The sequence below is a fragment of the Ctenopharyngodon idella genome, chromosome 1 (assembly GCF_019924925.1).
Source record: "Ctenopharyngodon idella isolate HZGC_01 chromosome 1, HZGC01, whole genome shotgun sequence".
Taxonomy (NCBI): Eukaryota; Metazoa; Chordata; class Actinopteri; order Cypriniformes; family Xenocyprididae; genus Ctenopharyngodon; species Ctenopharyngodon idella.
The window spans coordinates 39735594-39757058 of NC_067220.1; the positions used below are offsets into that span (position 1 = coordinate 39735594).

Sequence of the window (21465 nt, forward strand, 5' to 3'; positions counted from 1 at the left end):
GAGTTGTTTAATCAGATCTTCAGAGATTTAATGTATTTTATCTTCAGTTCATCTAAGGCTGTGGCTGAAGAAAGTTGTAGTTTGTGTTCTTAAAAGAAAGAATGTTTCAGGAACATCATATATATATATATAAAATATATATATTACACACACAGTCAAACCAAAAATTATTCAGACATTTTTGATATTTTTTTACTAGTGTGTGCAGGACAGTATAGTTCTTTTATGTAAGTGAGGATAGCAAAATAAAGTAAACTGTGACATATTATACCCAAAAATTCTTCATACAGTGGACTACCAGTAAAATTGATAAGAATTTGGAAAAAAAAAATTATTCAGACACTTTGACCTGACCATGTTTTGCTTAAGTGTTATCTGACATAATTAAGATTATTTTTTTCTGACACAGTTCAACTCTGAGATCTTGTCATATTTTATTACCATTTTTTTAAAACTATAGTCAATAAACTGTATTAATGAACGAAATGTTCAAGGTGTCTGAATAAATTTTGGTTTGACTGTGTGTGTGTGTGTGTGTGTGTGTGTATATATATATATATATATATATACACACACACACACACACGTTTAGATCGTACCTGTCAGACCGTTACCATTTTGTTTATTTAAACGGAAAATTCTAAGATAGCATCAGTAAATTATGGAGTGCTGCAAGGGTCTGTTTTAGGCCCTCTGCTATTTTCAATATATATGCTGCCACTTGGTAATACTATAAGAAAACATTGAATTAGTTTCCAGTGCTATATGTCAGTGATACTCAGTTATACATTTCATCACAACAGGATGAAATCTCTAAAATATCCAAGTTGACAGAGTGTCTTAAAGTTGTAAAATATTGGATGACCAGTAATTTTCTTCTATTAAATTCAGATATGACTGAGGTATTACTTATTGGACCAAAAACCTGTACACAGAATCTCTTAGACTACAAACTGCATTTAGAAGGATGTACTGTTACTTCATCGTCTACAGTTAAAGTCCTGGGTGTTATATTAGACAGCAACTTGTCCTTCGAAAATCATATTTCAGATGTTACAAAAACAGCCTTCTTTCACCTCAGAAACATTGCTAAGCCGCAGAACGTGTTATCTGTTTCTGATGCAGAAAAGTTAGTTCATGCATTCATGACCTCTAGACTAGATTACTATAATGCATTACTAGCTGGTTGTCCTGCATCCTCAATGAACAAGCTACAAGCTACAAAGTCCAAAATACACTCTTACTAGGTCAAGAAAATATGATCATATAACACCAATTTTATCATCTCTACACAGGTTACCTATAAAGTTCCGTATCAGCTATAAAGTATTGCTACTGACCTAAAAGGCCCTAAATGGTTTAGCTCCTGTGTATTTAACCGATCTTCAATCGCCCTACAATCCAATCCTGATTGTACCTAGGATGTCTAAGTCCACTAAAGGAGGGAGAGCGTTTTCGCATTTGGCTCCTAAACTCTGGAATAGCCTTCCTGTCCTGATAATGTTTGGGGTTCAGACTCAATCTCCCAGTTTAAATCTAGATTAAAGACACATCTCTTTAGTCAAGCATTCACTTAATGCATCTCATGTCCTTGTACTCCAGTCACAGTATCAGTTAAATTGCACATGATTATCTTTGGCTAATGTTATGAACAGCAGCTATGCTAGATATTCTCCATTTGCATTTTATCTCGGGATGCCCAACATGAATGTTTATAAAATAAACATGTATCAATATTTTTTACTTAAGTACATTAAAAATCGAGTACTTTTGTACTTTCACTGAAGTAAAATTGAAAAGGAGTACTAAATACTTTTACTGGAGTTATATTTTCTTATACGTATTTGTACTTGATTTGTGTACTTCGTCCACCACTGTTGATGTGTCAAATAAATAATAAATGTGATGTGAAATAGTGTCAAATAATACAATAAATATTTTAAAAATATAAATAAATAAATACATTCATAGGGAAAAAATTCATGCACTATTTGCATGCATTCAATCAAGTTAATCTTTTGATTTAGGATTGAGAATGTTGAACGTATAGTAAATAAAGAATCTGACTCATCAGTAGATTCTTTAAATACGTCATGTCTGATTGATCTGACTGAGGACATTAACAGGTGATGTCAGTCAAGGCCACACTGCTGTAAATAATCAGGTGATCCTGCAGGAAACACACGAGTCCCCATTAAACCCTTAATCTTGTTTGCTGTTGATTCACTGAGACCCACTTCTCACAATCAATAGGACTAATTGGATAACTGTTTTTTCCATCACTCTTAGCTGTGCATTATGACAAAATATTTTTTATTGTAGTAAATGAGAATGGGAACGTTATGATGGTTATAGCTCTCTCCAGGGGTATTACTGGAGCTGCATAATATTCATGTATCAGTGACCCAGCTAACAGAATTTTGTTATAAGAACGTTCTCTAAATATTCAGTGTTGGTTCTGGGAATGTAAAAAATGTCCAGTTTTCTTGACATTAGAGGAACATGTTTTAAAGGTATGATGTTCCTCAAACGTTCTTTCAACTTCATTTTCATTCTAGGAACGTTGATTTGTAACATTCCAAGAACATGAAAATGTCCAGTTTCCTTAATGTTAGTAGAATGTTATGTAAAGGTTAGTATGATGTTCTTGAAATATTATTTCAATCATTCAAACACCTGCTGTGAACAAGCACTGAAAGAAAGAGAAATAAGAACACAAACTACAACTTTCTTCAGCCACAGCCTTAGATGAACTGAAGATAAAAGACATTAAATCTCTGAAGATCTGATTAAACAACTCCACAAACAGCATTACCAGCTTCACTTATTACTAACCTGACTGACTTTATTTCTGTCAGACGTCTACAGAAGCTCTTATTGAGAATTAACAGAGGTTTAGATGTTGATGTCTTATTGAAAATGTTTAGTTTGAGGTCACCACCATGGAGATCAGCGTTCACTTTAGTTGAGCTCTTGACCCTTGACTTTTGTTGAGTTGCTTCTTTATCAGCAATTGCGGGTGTTTTCAGAAAACATTTCTGCATTGATAAAGCAGATCTCCATGATGGTGACCTCAAACGAAACATTTTCAATAAGACATCAACATCTAAACCTCTGTTAATTCTCAATAAGAGCTTCTGTAGATGTCTGACAGAAATAAAGTCAGTCTGGTTAGTAATAAGTGAAGCTGGTAATGCTGTTTGTGGAGTTGTTTAATCAGATCTTCAGAGATTTAATGTCTTTTATCTGCAGTTCATCTAAGGCTGTGGCTGAAGAAAGTTGTAGTTTGTGCTCTTATTTCTCTTTCTTTCAGTGCTTCGTTCACAGCAGGTGTTTGAATGATTGAAAGAATGTTTCAGGAACATCATACTACCCTTTAAATAACATTCTACTAACATTAAGGAAACTGGACATTTTTATGTTCTTGGAATGTTACAAATAAATGTTCCTTGAATGTTGAATTTTAGATCAAAATGAAGTTGAAAGAACGTTTGAGGAACATTATACCTTATAAAAAACGTTCCTCTAACGTCAAGAAAACTGAACGTTTTTTACGTTCACAGAGCCAACACTGAATATTTAGAGAAAGTTCTTATAACAAAATTCTGTTAGCTAGGGTATTGTTTTTATTTAATTTTTCTTTTACTAAACTAATTAGGTTTCATGTCGACTCCCATTCTTTAATGGAGCAAAAACATAAATGTTTTAATTTAGCTATAAATTTACCTGTGACAAATCTAATGATCTGTCTCAGTAAATTACACCAGCCGAGGCTGATGAGAGCAGTCTGTCCTTGGCACTGTCGGCTTTAGACATTATTTCACCGCCAACTCACCTCAAGAACAATTCGTCGCATGACACAGCAATTAGTAACAGAAAGAGACTTCTTTGCAGTCATTAGGATGACTTTACAAATTGCTAATCAGTAATTTATGGCTTTTAGTTCAGGAAGAAACAGACATACTCCAAACTTTTTTTTTTATTCCAACAAGTTAAATTTCATCCATAAATGCCTCTCAAAGTGCTGAGGGCTCAAGTGTGGAAATACCTTGGATATTTAATAAGACCAGAGACAGTGTCATTTCCACTGTCTACCAACAGATGTCAATGTTAATTCTTTCACCTGATGGTAAGCCAGACCTACATGCTTGTAAAGACTCTAATATGTGCTTTTATGTTGAAGTGTCCTGTCAGTATCTTTACAAAATATTAAAATTATTAATAATAATAATGATAATAATTAATAATTTGATAACATTCATTTTGCTGTAAAAGTACAGTAACTTTTGGCCCTCTAGTGGTTAGAAAACAAAACTGCATGCATTTTGCGTAAGAACATTGTTTTGGTTGTCCTTCGGCTCTGTGTGACTGTGCGGATGAATATGATTATCTTACTGCTCATAAAACATTAACTAGACTTAAGAGATATAACCAGTTTAGATAGAAGGATCTCAAGCTGACTAGCTGAAGACGTTACTGTATCTATACTCATTAATAAACACGGTACTTCCTTGAAAAAAAAATAGAGTAAAAGTCACTTTGATAACATTTCAAATTCCTCAGTTCTAGCCATCTCTGAAAAGCAAAGCCAATGTTGATTCTGGTTTTATTACGACCTCTGTCACGTTGCCTTTTTCCAGCAGACTCTCCTCTGTTCGACACTGTTGGGAAATCTACAGGTAACACTAAATACACATAGTCACATAATGCTGATGTTGTTAACATTAACAATTTGAGAACAAAATATAACAATAATAATAATTTGCATGGTTTGACATGATCGAGCTAAGCGCTCGTTAGATTTAATCACCATTGGCAGCGAGATTTATTGTAATGCATTTTTCTTTTCTCTTTTTTCTCAGTTGGTCAGAACAAAAGTGGCAGACATGTTACTTACTTGTTCAGACATTTTCCGGTGAAAATTCTTACTTTGGTCATACTTCAAGACGTAAAATCTGTGATTCCAAAGTACAGTATCCAAACCGATGTGGTGACTGACAGCAAACATTAGATTCATCCGCGCTGAGGAGCCGTGCCGATGCACAACCCACGTAAAGATGATAATTCCGCAAATAACTGCAATTGCACGTTTCAAACAGGCAAAGAGGCAAAACTTACGGACTGCAGCTTTAAAGGGTTAGTTCACCCAAAAATGAAAATAATGTCATTTATTACTCACCCTCATGCCGTTCCACACCCATAAGACCTCCGTTAATCTTCGGAACGCAAATTAAGATATTTTTGTTGAAAGCCGATGGCTCAGTGAGGCCTGCATAGCCAGCAATGACACAGCTTCATGAAGCTTCGGAGCGTTATGAATCTTTTGTGTCTAATCAGCGGTTCGGAGTGCCAAAGTCACATGATTTCAGCAATTTGGCGGTTTGACACGTGATCCAAATCATGATTCGACATAAAAGATTTATAATGCTCCTAAGCTTAATGAAGCAGTGTTTTGAAATCGGCCATCACTATATAAGTCGTTATTTTGTTTTTTTTGGCGCATCAAAAATATTCTCGTCGCTTTATAATATTAAACCACTGTACTCACATGAACTGATTTAAATATGCTTGTAGTACATTAATGGATCTTGAGAGAGGAAATGTCATTGCTGGCTATGCAGGCCTCACTGAACCATCGGATTTCAACAAAAATATCTTAATTTGTGTTCTGAAGATGAACGAAGGTCTTACAGGTGTGGAACGACATGAGGGTGAGTAGTAAATGACATTATTTTCATTTTTGGGTGAACTAACCCTTTAAGTATTATTTTATTATTTTCATTTAGCATTGCTTTTCCTCCACTGTCCTTGATCAGAACAGATCTGTGGCCCATTTTGGCTTGCAACCCACCAGTTGAGAAGCATAGAATCAGGTGAGTTCATAAGAACTCTTTTCATCTGTTTCATACTTCATACCTTGTTTTATATAGAAAGCAGCGGTGCTGATATAAAATATTGTGAAAAGCATTATAAATTGATTACTGGTGTGTTTCTCAGTGTTTGTGGATGATTTGATGTAGTTTCCTGTGGTGTTCGTCTTTCTCTCATGTAATGGTTTCTACGGCAGCAGAGCTTTTGATTACAGATTCCTTGTGGGTGCATCTTTTCTTGTATGGTTGATTCTACAGCTTTTGAATGTTTGTGTGTGAAAGTGAGAGAATATGTGTGAGAGAGTCAGTGTGCCATTTAATGTTAAAAGAAACACACTGGATTGACACATCATTTTCAGTTAAGAAATTACACAGTCTGAGCCTGTATAGAGAGTATACACACACATACTTGTATGTGGTTTACGGGGACTCTCCATAGACGTAATGATTTTTTATACTGTACAAACTGTATATTCTATCCCCCTACACTAACTTTTTGAATTTCAGTATGTTTTGTAAACCATTTGGTTTACGAGGACACAGGTAGTGTCCTCATAAACCATGTTTACGTTGCAATACCCATGTTATTTACACATTTGTGTCCTCATAAACCATGTATACAGGAACACACACACACACGTTGGGTTATATATTATATCAACATAAATGTCACATTTCGTAATTGTCTTAAAATGTGCATCATTTTCTTTCAGCATAATGTCATTCTTTTAATTTTGGGGTGAAATATGACATTCTTGACAGATTTTGTGATATTCCCACCATGATCCAGCAAAGTGGTTGTATGAAGCTGTATTGTGATGTCATAATGGACTTTGCTCAGAGAGAGAATAGCAGCTGTTTTGGCTCATTTCTGTGTCTGACATGTTTCTAGGATACGGCACGCTCTGCCATCTAGTTTGACACTGTTGTCATTGTCAGGTGGACAATCCCCCATCAACACTTAAACTGTTCAAAAGAACATATTGTCTTTCAATGAAATAGATAACAGATTTCATCTAAACTAAACAAGGAACCAACGCTTTAGCTTGGGGGAAGTCTAATATTTCCACTCACACACACCCACATGGACATTATTATTATATATATCTTGTTATTTAATTTATAACCTCAAACACAATACAGCCCTTACTTGTAAGATCCTTTGGTAAGAAAGAATCTCCTGATTACTGTATAGCTGCATCTCTTTTGGCCACTATATAGATCTCTATATGTCTCTAACATGTTAGTTTGGTTGTTGTATTTGGACCACATGTGGTTTTGCTGTAAAATGTGTATTGGTAATGTTTGCTCAACAGCTGCAGAAATGAATGGAATCCCCTCACAAAAACTGTAAAGGAGCTCGTGAAGGGATGAATAATGCAAGATGAAATGTAACGCTCCGTAATGTGCTTGTCCAGTTTTATTTATTAATATTATTGTACAATCAGTACAAACATTCAACAGTCGCGCACATTCAATGACATACAATTCACTGACATATCTGCTTTCTAATATATAAATTGTCTATATGTAGACACAATATACACCGGCAATGAGCCAAAACATTATGACCACCTGCCTAATAAGGTGTTGGTCCTCCATGTGCTGCCAACACTGCGCCAACTGAGGCATGAACTCTACTAGACCCCTGGAGGTGTGCTGTGGTATCTGGCACCAAGATGGTGGAGCCGCTGTGGATCGAGCTTGTTTGTCCAGCACATCTCATAGATGCTCAATTGGATTGAGTCTGGGGAATTTGGAGGCCAGGGCAACCCCTTGAACTCTTCATACTGTTCCTCAAACCATTCCTGAACAATGTGTGCAGTGTGGCAGAGTGCAGTACTTGCTAAGAGGCCACTTCCCCCAGGGCCGTATTCATAAAACATTTTATCTTACCACTAAGAGTTCTCCTTAATAGCAGTAAAAGTTCTTAGCTAAGAGTTTTCTCCTAAAACTTATTCACAAAGCTGCTGAGACAAACTTTTACTGAGGAATAGAGAGAAGTCTTAAGCTAAGAGAAAGGATTGACCTTGTTGTTATGGATGATGTCAGCACATATGCCCACAGTGATTGGCTGATAGGGGAGGGGTCTCTGTCAGTGATTTAATCATATAAATATTGTTGAACGAGGTATCGTTGCCATATTCAAATAAAGATTTTAAATCATGATTTCTAATTGTCAGTCTCTTACATGTCTGCATCTTGACAGATTGAGGAAAAATCAAGCGACAAATGATGTTTTATAAACAAAGTTTGGGAGGAGCACGTTCAAATGGTCTATCTTATCAGCTCGAGAGGAGGCATACAGTGGGTACGGAAAGTATTCAGACCCCTTTAAATTTTTCACTCTTTGTTATATTGCAGCCATTTGCTAAAATCATTTGAGTTCATTTTTTTTCCTCATTAATGTACACACAGCACCCCATATTGACAGAAAAACACAGAATTGTTGACATTTTTGCAGATTTATTAAAAAAGAAAAACTGAAATATCACATGGTCCTAAGTATTCAGACCCTTTGCTCAGTATTTAGTAGAAGCACCCTTTTGATCTAATACAGCCATGAGTCTTTTTTGGGAAAGATGCAACAAGTTTTTCACACCCTGATTTGGGGATCCTCTGCCATTCCTCCTTGCAGATCTTCTCCAGTTCTGTCAGGTTGGATGGTAAACGTTGGTGGACAGCCATTTTAAGGTCTCTCCAGAGATGCTCAATTGGGTTTAAGTCAGGGCTCTGGCTGGGCCATTCAAGAACAGTCACGGAGTTGTTGTGAAGCCACTCCTTTGTTATTTTAGCTGTGTGCTTAGGGTCATTGTCTTGTTGGAAGGTAAACCTTCGGCCCAGTCTGAGGTCCTGAGCACTCTGAAGAAGGTTTTCGTCCGGGATATCCCTGTACTTGGCCGCATTCATCTTTCCCTCGATTGCAACCAGTCGTCCTGTCCCTGCAGCTGAAAAACACCCCCACAGCTTGATGCTGCCACCACCATGCTTAACTGTTGGGACTGTATTGGACAGGTGATGAGCAGTGCCTGGTTTTCTCCACACATACCGCTTAGAATTAAGGCCGAAAAGTTCTATCTTGGTCTCATCAGACCAAAGAATCTTATTTCTCACCATCTTGGAGTCCTTCAGGTGTTTTTTCATGTGTCTTGCACTGAGGAGAGGCTTCCGTCGGGCCACTCTGCCATAAAGCCCCGACTGGTGGAGGACTGCAGTGATGGTTGACTTTCTACAACTTTCTCCCATCTCCCGACTGCATCTCTGGAGCTCAGCCACAGTGATCTTTGGGTTCTTCTTTACCTCTCTCACCAAGGCTTTTCTCCCCCGATAGCTCAGTTTGGCCTGACGGCCAGCTCTAGGAAGGGTTCTGGTCATCCCAAACGTCTTCCATTTAAGGATTATGGAGGCCACTGTGCTCTTAGGAACCTTAAGTGCAGCAGAAATTTTTTTGTAACCTTGGCCAGATCTGTGCCTTGCCACAATTCTGTCTCTGAGCTCTTCAGGCAGTTCCTTGGACCTCATGATTCTCATTTGCTCTGACATGCACTGTGAGCTGTAAGGTCTTATATAGACAGATGTGTGGCTTTCCTAATCAAGTCCAATCAGTATAATCAAACACAGCTGGACTCAAATGAAGGTGTAGAACCATCTCAAGGATGATCAGAAGAAATGGACAGCACCTGAGTTAAATGTATGAGTGTCACAGCAAAGGGTCTGAATACTTAGGACCATGTGATATTTCAGTTTTTCTTTTTTAATAAATCTGCAAAAATGTCAACAATTCTGTGTTTTTTCTGTCAATATGGGGTGCTGTGTGTACATTAATGAGGAAAAAAAATGAACTTAAATGATTTTAGCAAATGGCTGCAATATAACAAAGAGTGAAAAATTTAAGGGGGTCTGAATACTTTCCGTACCCACTGTATATATACACAGCCGACTCACCTAGTTACTTTGACAGTTTTCTGCTTTCCCCTACCACCCTGACTCCTCAATCTAGGCTGATTCCTATTCCTAGGATACAGGGAAGTTCTCTGGGTTTGAGCTAAATTCCGAGCTCGGAGCTTCCCTCAGACAGCATGCCAAATATGCTTATTTTACTCTTTTACTCTATTCAATCATTTATAAGCATGAACTCGTCAAACAACTGCCACAACTTTTTTATTTATTTATTTTCAAAGATTTATTTTTGCCTTTTTATTATGATAGGACAGTGAGTAGAAAGGAAGCGAAGTGGGAGAGAGAAGGGGGGGATGGGATCGGGAAAGGTCAGAGTCGGAACTTGAACTCGGATCAACTGAGTATATTTTTGGTGCACCAAAAAAACAAAATAATGACTTATATAGTGATGGCCGATTTCAAAACACTGCTTCATTAAGTTTCGGAGCGTTATGAATCTTTCGTGTCGAATCAGCGGTTCAGAGCGCCAAAGTCACGTGATTTCAGCAGTTTGGCGGTTTGACACGCGATCCGAATCATGATTCGACACAAAAGATTTATAATGCTCCGAAGCTTAATGAAGCAGTGTTTTGAAATCGGCCATCACTATATAAGTCGTTATTTTGTTTTTTGGCGCATCAAAAATATTCTCATCGCTTTATAATATTAATATTGAACCACTGTACTCACATGAACTGATTTAAATATGTTTTTAGTACATTAATGGATCTTGAGAGAGGAAATGTCATTGCTGGCTATGCAGGCCTCACTGAGCCATCGGATTTCAACAAAAATATCTTAATTTGGTCTTACGGGTGTGGAACGGCATGAGGGTGAGTAATAAATGACATTATTTTCATTTTTGGGTGAACTAACCCTTTAAGATGATTTGTGAATACGGCCCCTGGTCTGCAACAATGTTTAGGTACGTAGCACGTATGGAATTTACGTCCACATGAGTGGCTGCACCCAGAGTTTCCCACCAGAACATTGCCCAGAGCATCACACTCCCTCCACCGGCTTGTCGCCGTCCCACAGTAATCCTGGTGCCATCACTTCCCCAGGTAAACGGCGCTGCATGTACACTCCCATCCACATGATGTAAAAGAAAATGGGACTCATCGGAGCAGGTGACCTTCTACCACAGCTCCTGACGCTCATGTGCCCACTGTAGGCACTTTCGACGGTGGACAGGGGTCATCATACGCAGCAGAGTGTGATGTACAGTACTGTATGTAGTGACATTCCTCCCACAACCATCACTAAAATTTTGTGTGACTTGTGTCACAGTAGACCTTCTGTTGGCTCAGACCAGACGGGATAGCGTTTATTGCCCCCGTGCATCGACAAGCCTTGGGCATCCAACACCCTGACGCCGGTTTGTGGTTTGTCCCTCCTGGCACCACTGTATATATACATATATATATATACATACACACACACAAATAGGCTATATTATAATAAAATATATTTGTAATGTATTAAATGTGAACTAGGCACAATATATAAACGCATTACACGAACCATTATTTTATATAAAATTATATATTAACGGTCCCAAAATAGCTCTGCATTGATTTCGTGAGATTGACTTCTGATGGGCGCCACCTACATGTTTACTTCAGCTCAGAGCTCAAAGGGTTAACGTGCTTCTCCTTGAGAGTGAGCAGATTCATTACACGCGCATTCTCCAGGGTAGCACAGAGTGTGTATTTGGATCTATCAGCCGAGGCGGTAGCTAGTGCAGATTTCACGTGCACTCATCAGTGTACCACAGGAAGGAATGATTACTGTACTTCATTCAGAAAGAAGCTCACGGCAACAATCAGAGCAGGATGCATTTCACATAAATGAAGCCATTACTGATCCAGCTGCCAGCCAGCGAATATGATATGATGGCGATGTCCTCTGGGGGACAGACCGTGGTCCATTAGTGCGGGCTGGATGCCTCGTTAGTGCTCCAGATGTCCAAAAAGACCTCTCTCCGAAAGGACGCGCCTCGGTCGTGCCCGCGCGGACAGAAAAAGTGAAGATCGAGATGACTCGAGATGAATCTTTTACTCGTTTCTGACCGTAAAAACCAGGCACTTTGACCCTGGTCGCTGAGACCGGAGCGTTTTAATCATTATAAAACGATATTCCGGTTTATTTTTAACGGTTATCTACTAGTGTACTCTCCATCAGCGGTGTGTTTGTTGTTGATGTGTCTCGCGCATCTCTTTGCAACGCCCATGATCGTCTCTACCTGAGGGGGGAAATACAAACGGAGAAAAACTTCTGAACATCAGCCTGTAGGCGTCTGTCACCACGTGGACTCAGATGTGAGCGGTGGAGGGTTTTAGTAAGACAGACACGATGAGCGATGCCATGGATGACTCCGGTATTATCCGCCGGCGGAGGATGCAGGTGAGACGTTTTGTTTAGTTTATTATTCACAAACTGGTTCACATTAAAGCTGTTGCAATCGATTTTTTTAACATCTCATATAAAACGTATTTACTACATTACATGACTGAAATCGACGTCCTGACTGAGAAATCACAGCTGTCACGCTGGAGCCAATCAGAAGCTCCCGCTGTCTGTCAATTATTTAGAGCGTTCGGGTTTGCGGACATCGGGTTGGCTGGCGGGGTTCTGGGGAGGGCGTGTCATTTAAATTAGCAAAACGGTTGAAAATTTGTTTTCAATGTCATTCCAATGAATGGGGACTGGAGCTTTCAAGCTCCAAAATATAAGAAAACAAACAAAAACACATTAAAAGTATCTTATACTTGGTCCATATGAGTTATATTCCAAGAAATAAAATGACAGTGTGAATGTGAAGGGCACCAAAAATACCTGAATCCATTTTCATGGCCAGGGACAGTGTGAATGCTAAAGTAGATTGTTTTATTTATTTTTTTACTTCACTTTTTTTTTCACTTAAAGATGGCTAAGATTGTTCATTGTAAATAGAACTGATTTAAAATCTAGTTTGCACAGTGCGATTAACACTTAAACACTTTACTTAACACTAATTCTTTGCCCAACAAAAAGTAAATGTGAAGTGTTATCTAAACCATAACAGGATTAGTTTTGTTTTCATTGTCAGTTACTCACTAGGTTTCAGCGTACTCACAGGAGTTCATATTTGCTTTGTGGTTTGGGAGTTATTGTTTTCATGTCTCCGGTTCTTGCCCAGAGCAACATAAACGGAAAAAAAGCATAAAAGAAGTTTTGAGCTGTCGTATTATTGTTGGTACAGCACGGAAACCATCTGCTGTTCTATGAAGTCAAAACAAAATGTGTGCGTATTACTTTCACTTCCCCTCTTTCACTGCTGAAAATAAACAAGCCATTTTCAAGCTCCAGCTGATCTGGGTTTCAGAGGCACTCCACCCCAAACAGCTGGACATTTCGCAAAAGGGTCACCACTTTTCAGCTCCTTAACTGGAAAATAAGAGAATTCAGTGTTTATACTTTCACTTAAAGTGCTGGACATCAGTATTAGCGGCTCATTTTGACAGCAATTTCAGTAACTTTTTCATCACATTCTATACATATCCATTTACATCGCACTGTTTTACTGTACATATGTCATATTGGCACTGGTTACATTTGTTTAAATTGTACATTTTCGTATGTGTGTGCACTTGAATGAGACTAAATTTCATTGTACAGCTGTACAATGACTATAAAGGTTTTCTATTCTATTCTAAGCCAAGCCCATAATGCATTTCAAAATGTCTATACTCATTGTTGTTACTTGTAAAATGAAATGAGTCATTCCAATGAAGTATAAAGTATTCCTTGAGATAAAAGAGTTCATTGTATCATTAAAAAGCGGTATTAATTCTGTATCTTTCAGTTTCAGAACTTAAAACTTCCTCCTTAGAGAAAAGAGTATTTATTGAAACTAAATTGTGAAAATGGTTTGTTCCATTGCTTTCTTCCGCAAATTTTGCCATTTGAACACAATGAACAGTAACCTGGCCTGTTCAGTCACTGTAAGGTCATACCGATAGAATCCAAATACCATAGGTAAAAAACAAAATAACAACTTTTCAACAATATCTAGTGATGGGCGATTTCAAAACACTGCTTCATGAAGCTTTGAAGCTTTACGAATCTTTTGTATCGAATCAGTGATTCGGATCGTGTATCAAACTGCCAAAGTCACATGAACTATTGAAATTTCGAAACACTTATGATGTAACGAAGACTCGTTTACTGAAATCATGTGACTTTGGCACTTTCGAACCACTAATTCGAAACAAAAGATTCGTAAAGCTACGAAGCAGTGTTTTGAAATCGGCCATCACTAGATATTGTTGAAAAGTCGTTATTTTGGCGCACAAAAAGTATTCTCGTCGCTTCATAACATTAAGGTTGAACCACTGTAGTCACATGAACTGTTTTAAATACGTCTTTAGTATCTTTCTGGGCATCTGAAAGTGTTAATTATCTTGCTGTCAATGGAGGCCTCACTGAGCCATCGGATTTTATCAAAAATATCTTCCGAAGATGAACGAAGGTCTTATGGGTGTGGAATGACATGAGGGTGAGTAATTAATGACAGAATTTTCATTTTTGGGTGAACTAACCCTTTAATGAAAATATTAAAAAAAGCATAATTTCACTGTCATATTCAGGATCTGCACTCCGGGAGACACATATCCAGGTTTGCAGCTCTGCTTTCTGCCAAAAAGCCATCTGGATCTAGGAGATGCGAAGATGGAACAGCTTTCAGTCTGCAAAGCATTATGAGTGATTAAATGTAGACCACAAATTAGTGGTTGCTTTCAGGGATGCCAGGGAGTTTTGACCAACCTAAGGCTTTGTTTTAGGGAGCACTTCTGAGAAATATGTCCACTTGGGAATTGACCTCTCAGGAATTCTAGAAAGCTTAATGATTGGATGCAGCTTTATTGTGTGAAGGTGCATCAAAGCGATGTAAAGCCGACAGTCAGTTAGTATACGGCATGGATCAGTGTGTGTGTACATACAGGATGCATAGATTTCACTAGCGACCACTTTGATTCTTATAAATGCTTACCAAGGCATAGGCTTACAGGAAATGCTTAGAGAGACACATACAAACTCCTCCTCAACACACATTCAAGTCCATTCCATCAGGCTATCTGAGCCCCCAGCGCTGGATATAAGGAGGGTCTGATTTTCCTGGGACAGACTCGGTCTGCTCTTTTAAGCCCCATTAGGCAGTTAATGGCAGCCTAACAGCTTATGGCCTTGCAGAATAAATATGAGAGTATGTAAAGAAGCGTTGGGTAATATAACTAAAAAAAAATTCCTTCTGATAATATTCAATATATCTCTTAATATATTGTGATGTTTATGTAAATGCAAAAGTATAATATAGTAATTAAAATAATACATGCATTTTCCATAATCTTTTGTCACTAAATAAAAATAAATATATTTTATTATTTTATTATTGTATTTTATTTTATAGATACCAATTTAAGAAAACTGTAAAAACAGCAATACCTACATTACTGTTCAGCAATACCACATACCGTTCAAAAGTTTGGGGTTGGTTAGTTGTGTTTTTTTGTTGTTGTTGTTGTTGTTTTTTTTAAACAGTCTCTTATGCTCACCAGGGCTGCATTTATTTGATCAAAAATACAGTAACTGTAATATGTAATTTATTCCTGTGATCAAAGCTGAATTTTCAGCATCATTACTCCAGTCTTCAGTCACATGATCCTTCAGAAATCATTCTAATATGCTGATTTGATGCTCAAGAAACATTTCTGATTATTATCAATGTTGAAAACAGTTGTGCTTCTTCATATTTTTGTGGAAACAGTGATTAACGCATCCTTGATGATTAAAAGTATTTATTTATTTTTTTAAATGTTGACCCCAAACTTTTGAACAGTAGTGTATTTTTACCAAAACACACAAAAATCTCACATGGAGACTGGGCCCTTATTGAATCATGATTCAAATGAAAAGAGTTTTGAATAAATTCATTGACATAATTATGCTTATACAGGTATGATATTTCAGTAAATCTGTTCACGGTTCACTGAAATATATCATAGGCTACCTGTATAAGCATAATTATGTGTATATTCTATTACTATAAAACAGCATTATGTTAATCTTAACCTATACACTATAAGGGATGACACTGAAGTAGCTATTTGAATCATATTTAAGGGCGCACATAACTTTTTTTGGTCTGGTTCTCAAGGGAACACCTGGAGATGTTGGTACTCACACTTTGCTCTCCTCACTATCTTCTTTTCTCTCGAACATGGTAGATGATGACGATTTTTTTTTTAATTAACACTAATGACACAGACAACATCAAGAATATTAGGCCGCTGTCACTTTAAGAAGGAAAGTACGGACCGAATATGCTGACACACATCCGGTTTCTTTCTCAACTGTTCGCTAATAACATACATAACCGAGAGAATACTTGCCGATACAGGTATTTTGACATAATTTTGTGTGTATGTGTGTGTCCCTTCAAGCGATGAATTGAAGCGTTGTCGGAAACGCGCCTCTCTCTCTCTCTCTGCGTGCGCGCGCGCGCTTAGGTGTGTGAGGCTGTGCGCACAGATAACAGTTCGCGAGTCCCGATTTTCGCCTCTTCTTCCGCTTTTAAAATCGATTGAATGTGTTAATTGGCGAGACAAAACACGTCCAAATGATAAACTTTCACTCTATGATGGTTAAACTTAGCAGTTAATTCGCGAATCACATGCGTGCCAAAACGTTAAGCCGTATCCGTACGCTTCCCCCGATTAACTGCGATCCGTTGCACCCCTAATAATTAAAGAACACATTTATTATCATGATAGCTATCTTACCAGAGATGGAGAAAAATCCTTAATTAAAAGCGCTTCCCTCCACGTTTTCTGGTGCGCATCGTTTATTTTTACCACGCATGCGCACCAGTTATGTGATCATATTTTAAAAACGAAGCAAAAAAATATTGATCAGAAAGTCTCAGCTTATATCTTCATATGTAGGTATGTAATGTTTTTGTATTATATTCTGGCTGCTAAAAGACTGAATCCTGGATGATTCAGTAAATACTCACTGGTGTATATTTGTGGAGTAATTTCAGCCTGTCTGTTGAATCTCTCTAGCTGCCCTATGATTGACAGCCTGGTCTGGCAGTGTGGCGACTGCGTTATTACCCTCATCCCTCTTTTCCATCCCTCATTTTATCTCCTGTTAGAACGAGGGGGCTTTCTCTCCTGGGCGTTGAGCCCAGTCTGTTTCATTAGTCTCAGCTGTAGGCTGAATGTTATTCATCACCAGTCTGGAAGTTCACAGACTTAATGAGCCCAGTGTTTGTCAATATCGCTCTTTTGCCATTATGTCAAGTGCATGCTATGGATATGTTACTTTCTGTGTCTTATATTGTTTCAGTTTGTGGCCACTCCATTGGGAATGAGAGAAAAGTAGAAACACAGGCTTGAGAAGGTGGCTGCATCCCAGTTTACACACTTACGAGTACATACTTGAGTGTGTAGTAAGACAGTACAGCAGTAATGGGAGGGATATGCTGTCACTTCATAAAATTGTCTCCGTATTGATATCACAGAATTAGCATTAGCATCTAACTAAACAAATTTGATGTTGCAGACCCAGTTGCATTCTGGGTGATTTCAAATCATTGATCATTAGCTATTCATGCTGTGACAGTCAAGCAGCAGATAACCGGAAGATTCAAAGCCACTAGGGATTGGCGAACTTTAAATGACTTAGTAACCGAGATTGGGTTAAAATATCAAATGTCCCTTTAGCCTTCGCTAAAGACAATGAGGACAGTGGGAGAAGACGCTCTTACTGCCCTTTTCAACCCTGACCTTTGACCTAAACTTCCAAACAAAGTGCATGTTCTAATGAATAAATTAAGAAATACTAGGATCAGAAGAGTAGAGAATCTCTTCCTCTCACAGTTCCAATAGAGTTCAAAGAGGAGAACGCAAGGATGAAAATGTAAATGAAGTGCTGCTGTAGAGAAAATAACAGCTTCTTTTTCCTGCTCTCTTGCTCCCTGTAGAGTGCAGACAGTCGATAAGCAGAAAGACACACTCAAAGATTTTGTCTAAGAGATAAAGCTGCATGCAGCGGAATGAAAATCAGAGCTCAGTTTTGTGCGGTTTTCCTTATTTTTAGCTCATAGGGTCAGGGGTTTCAGCAAACCTCTAACCCTCAGTATTACCGCTCTGGTGTTCCTCACTTAGGGTTCATACTTGTGATCGTCAGCAGTCAAAACAGACCAGATAATTGTTACTCTATCTGATTCTATGTAGCTTTTTCATTTAGCCACAAAACTCACCAAGTTTTGTACCATTCCGATGAAGTAAAAAATATAAAAAATTCAAAACTTGGACTTGGGCCAGTAAGAAACCACCAAGAACACCCTAGCAACTGCATAGCAATGCCGTGACAAGCACCCTCAACTCCCTAGCGAGTTTTGCACAGACACTTCACACATTTTCTTCAGAAAATGTAAAAATCTAGTCGAAATGAAAATAGAGGCCATTTTAAATAATACATCCATCAGTCCTTTGAAGGGTTTTCTAATGTAATGAATTGATCTGCTCTCTAATACTGTTGCTTCCCCCTCATTGTCTCATTTGTCATCCTTTCTATTCATCTTTCTTTCCTCTGGCTCTTCACTCATGTTTTTCTCACTCTTTTCTCACTGCTTCATTTACATTCCGTGGAGTAGCTATGGAGACTCTTCCTTCAGTTTGACATGAGTGTGATCAGATCTATCTATCTATCTATCTGTCTGTATGTCTATCTGTCTATCTGTCTGTATTTCTATCTATCTATTTATCTATCTATCTATTTATCTATCTGTCTATTTATCTATCTGTCTATCTATCTGTCTGTCTGTATTTCTATCTATCTATCTATCTATCTGTCTGTCTGTCTGTCTGTCTGTCTGTGTTTCTATCTATCTATCTATCTGTCTGTATTTCTTTCTATCTATCTATCTATCTGTCTGTATTTCTATCTATCTATCTATCTATCTATCTATCTATCTATCTATCTATCTATCTGTCTGTCTGTCTGTCTGTCTGTGTTTCTATCTATCTATCTATCTGTCTGTATTTCTATCTATCTATCTATCTGTCTGTATTTCTATCTATCTATCTATCTATCTATCTATCTATCTATCTATCTGTCTGTCTGTCTGTCTGTGTTTCTATCTATCTATCTATCTATCTATCTATCTATCTATCTGTCTGTATTTCTTTCTATCTATCTATCTATCTATCTATCTATCTATCTATCTATCTATCTGTCTGTCTGTCTGTCTGTCTGTCTGTATTTCTATCTATCTATCTATCTATCTATCTATCTATCTATTTATCAATTCAATTCAATTCAATTCAAATTGCTTTATTGGCAGGACTGTAAATAATACAATATTGCCAAAGCATATATACATAAAACAATAATAAAAACATCTGTATAATAGAAGAAAATATGATCAAATATTATAACATAACTTAAACTTAAATTAACTGTGTAACAAATTAGAACATGTCTGAACATTTGATACCACAGTGTTTAAACATATACACACGTACTGAGGGTCACTGTGGTGGATGGTAGGGAAACACACTGAGGTCAGACACACACATCCACCTGCTGTCTCTCAGGCTGTGGCACGTCCACACGTATCTCACAGCCAGTGCTGCTGTCTGTCCTTCTCCTAATATTATCTTTATTTGTTCTACTTCTGTCATGGCTGTAAAGTTCTTTATTGAGTTACTGAATTTATTTAAGTAGAGATCTCTTATAGATTGTATTTGTGGCAGTGAAGGAGGAAGTGCTTCTCTGTCTCAATCTCTCCTGTCCTTCAGTGAACACACACTCTTTGCTCTCTGGGTAACCAGCTCTTTCTGTGTCTGCCGGTCTCGATGGCTAGACTGTGCTCACTGAGCCTGTACTTGGTCAGGATCCGTGGAGATATTCTTCTAATTCATAATTTGATTTTAGAGTTCGATAGAATTATAATTTACTTTGTGTTTTAGTTTCCTGATCCCAATGTTCCAGATATGTATTTTTAGATTGTTTGATAATTTGGTTTATTTTGATGTTTGGATGAGAAGCAGTGCTGGTCTGAGACTGGTTGGTGTTAGTAGAGTTAGTCAGGTTAGTAAGTCTCAGAACCAGCTGACTGAGGGGGACTTTTTTCGGGGTTCAGTTCTTGGGTTTGTAATGCTTTAAAATGTAGCGATTCTGTGGGACTTGATTTTAGATGCATCCAGAATCAATCAATCAATCTATCCATCTATCTATCTATCTATCTATCTATCTATCTATCTATCTATCCTATCATTCCATCTATCTATCGTTCTATCGTTCTATCTATCGTCTGTCTGTCTGTCTCTCTATCTATCTGTCTGTCTGTATATCTGTCTATCTATCTGTCTATCTATCTGTCTGTCTATCTGTCTGTCTGTCTATCTATCTATCTATCTATCTATCTATCTATCTGTCTATCTGTCTGTCTGTCTGTCTGTCTGCATTAAAGTGTGAGAATGTTGTGAGGGCTGTAATGAAATGGTGCTAGGTAGATGATGTATAAATCTGTAATTTTATTATTATTTATATACTATTATAGTATTTATTAATAATTAATTAAATACTATAATTTAGTATTTAGCTTCTGTTTATATATTTTCACTTTTAATTTTAGTAATTAAATAAAGTTGTAGTAATTTTATGTTCTTTTGTCATTTGTATTGTTTTTATATTTCTTTTTAACTTTATTTTAATTTTTAGGCAACATTTCTAATGTTCATTTAAATTTAAGTTTTTCGTCTAATATTTAGATTTTATTTATATTTCATCTTTATTTCAATTAATAAAAATTATTTTTAAAGGTTTTAGTTTTAGTTAACAATAATAACACGGGTATAAACACATCTATATTAAACACATTGTCATTTTGTCATCTATTGCTTTTCATATCACACTTGTTTGTTACTGCTTTTCTAAGTTCCCATTGACAGCTGACTAACTATATTACTTAAGACTTCTAATGCAGATATCTTGTTGGTCACTGAGTTTTTTTTTTTTTTTTACCAGTCAAGATTCAGAAATGTAAAGATGAAGCGCATTTCTGGAAGTTAATATATTGTTTAATATATTAAACAAATAGAAAAGTAACATGCTTTGTTTGAGAGGGTTTTATGGTCATAAATTCAAAAATTAAAGTATCTACTTAAAATGCAGAATGTAGCACACACGTATACACACACAGTGGCCACAGACTATTTGTCCACTTAATCCTCCATTAGTTGCTCAGTGGCGCCAATCATGCTGGCAGGGAAGCCCTTGTCACACACAATGTCATCAAAGTGAGTCACAGTGGGTGAAGTCATTTCCCCCCGACAGAAGCCCTTAGTGTACCATCACATGCACCAGCATGGCCTCTTTCCCGCTGTCTAACATGTACTCTCTCTCTCTCTCTCTCTCTCTCTCCTTCTCCAGTGACCTTGTTTGTGTAATTGGCCAGTTTAATGTTTTGGGCATTGTTCTCCCCTAAGTGCTGTCCTCCGTCTCAGAGATCTGAAGAGCATTATGGGTCATAATGAATGTCAGCTGGCATAAGATTATTTCAGTTTGGATTCATCAAGATATTTATGTCCTAAAGAAAACT

At 37.4% G+C, this 21465-nt stretch overlaps 1 protein-coding gene across 2 annotated transcripts in view; it reads left to right on the top strand.

Moving 5' to 3' along the window:
* Window positions 1–11432: 11432 nt before the first annotated feature.
* The window catches only part of mast1a (microtubule associated serine/threonine kinase 1a), a 60609-nt gene continuing 50576 nt past the window's right edge, over window positions 11433–21465 (top strand). For both annotated transcript variants that reach the window (XM_051892073.1, XM_051892078.1), the window contains exon 1: window positions 11433–12215. In XM_051892073.1, coding sequence (XP_051748033.1) covers window positions 12165–12215 — 51 coding nt within the window. In that variant the 5' untranslated portion in view covers window positions 11433–12164. The remainder of the gene's footprint in view (window positions 12216–21465) is intronic.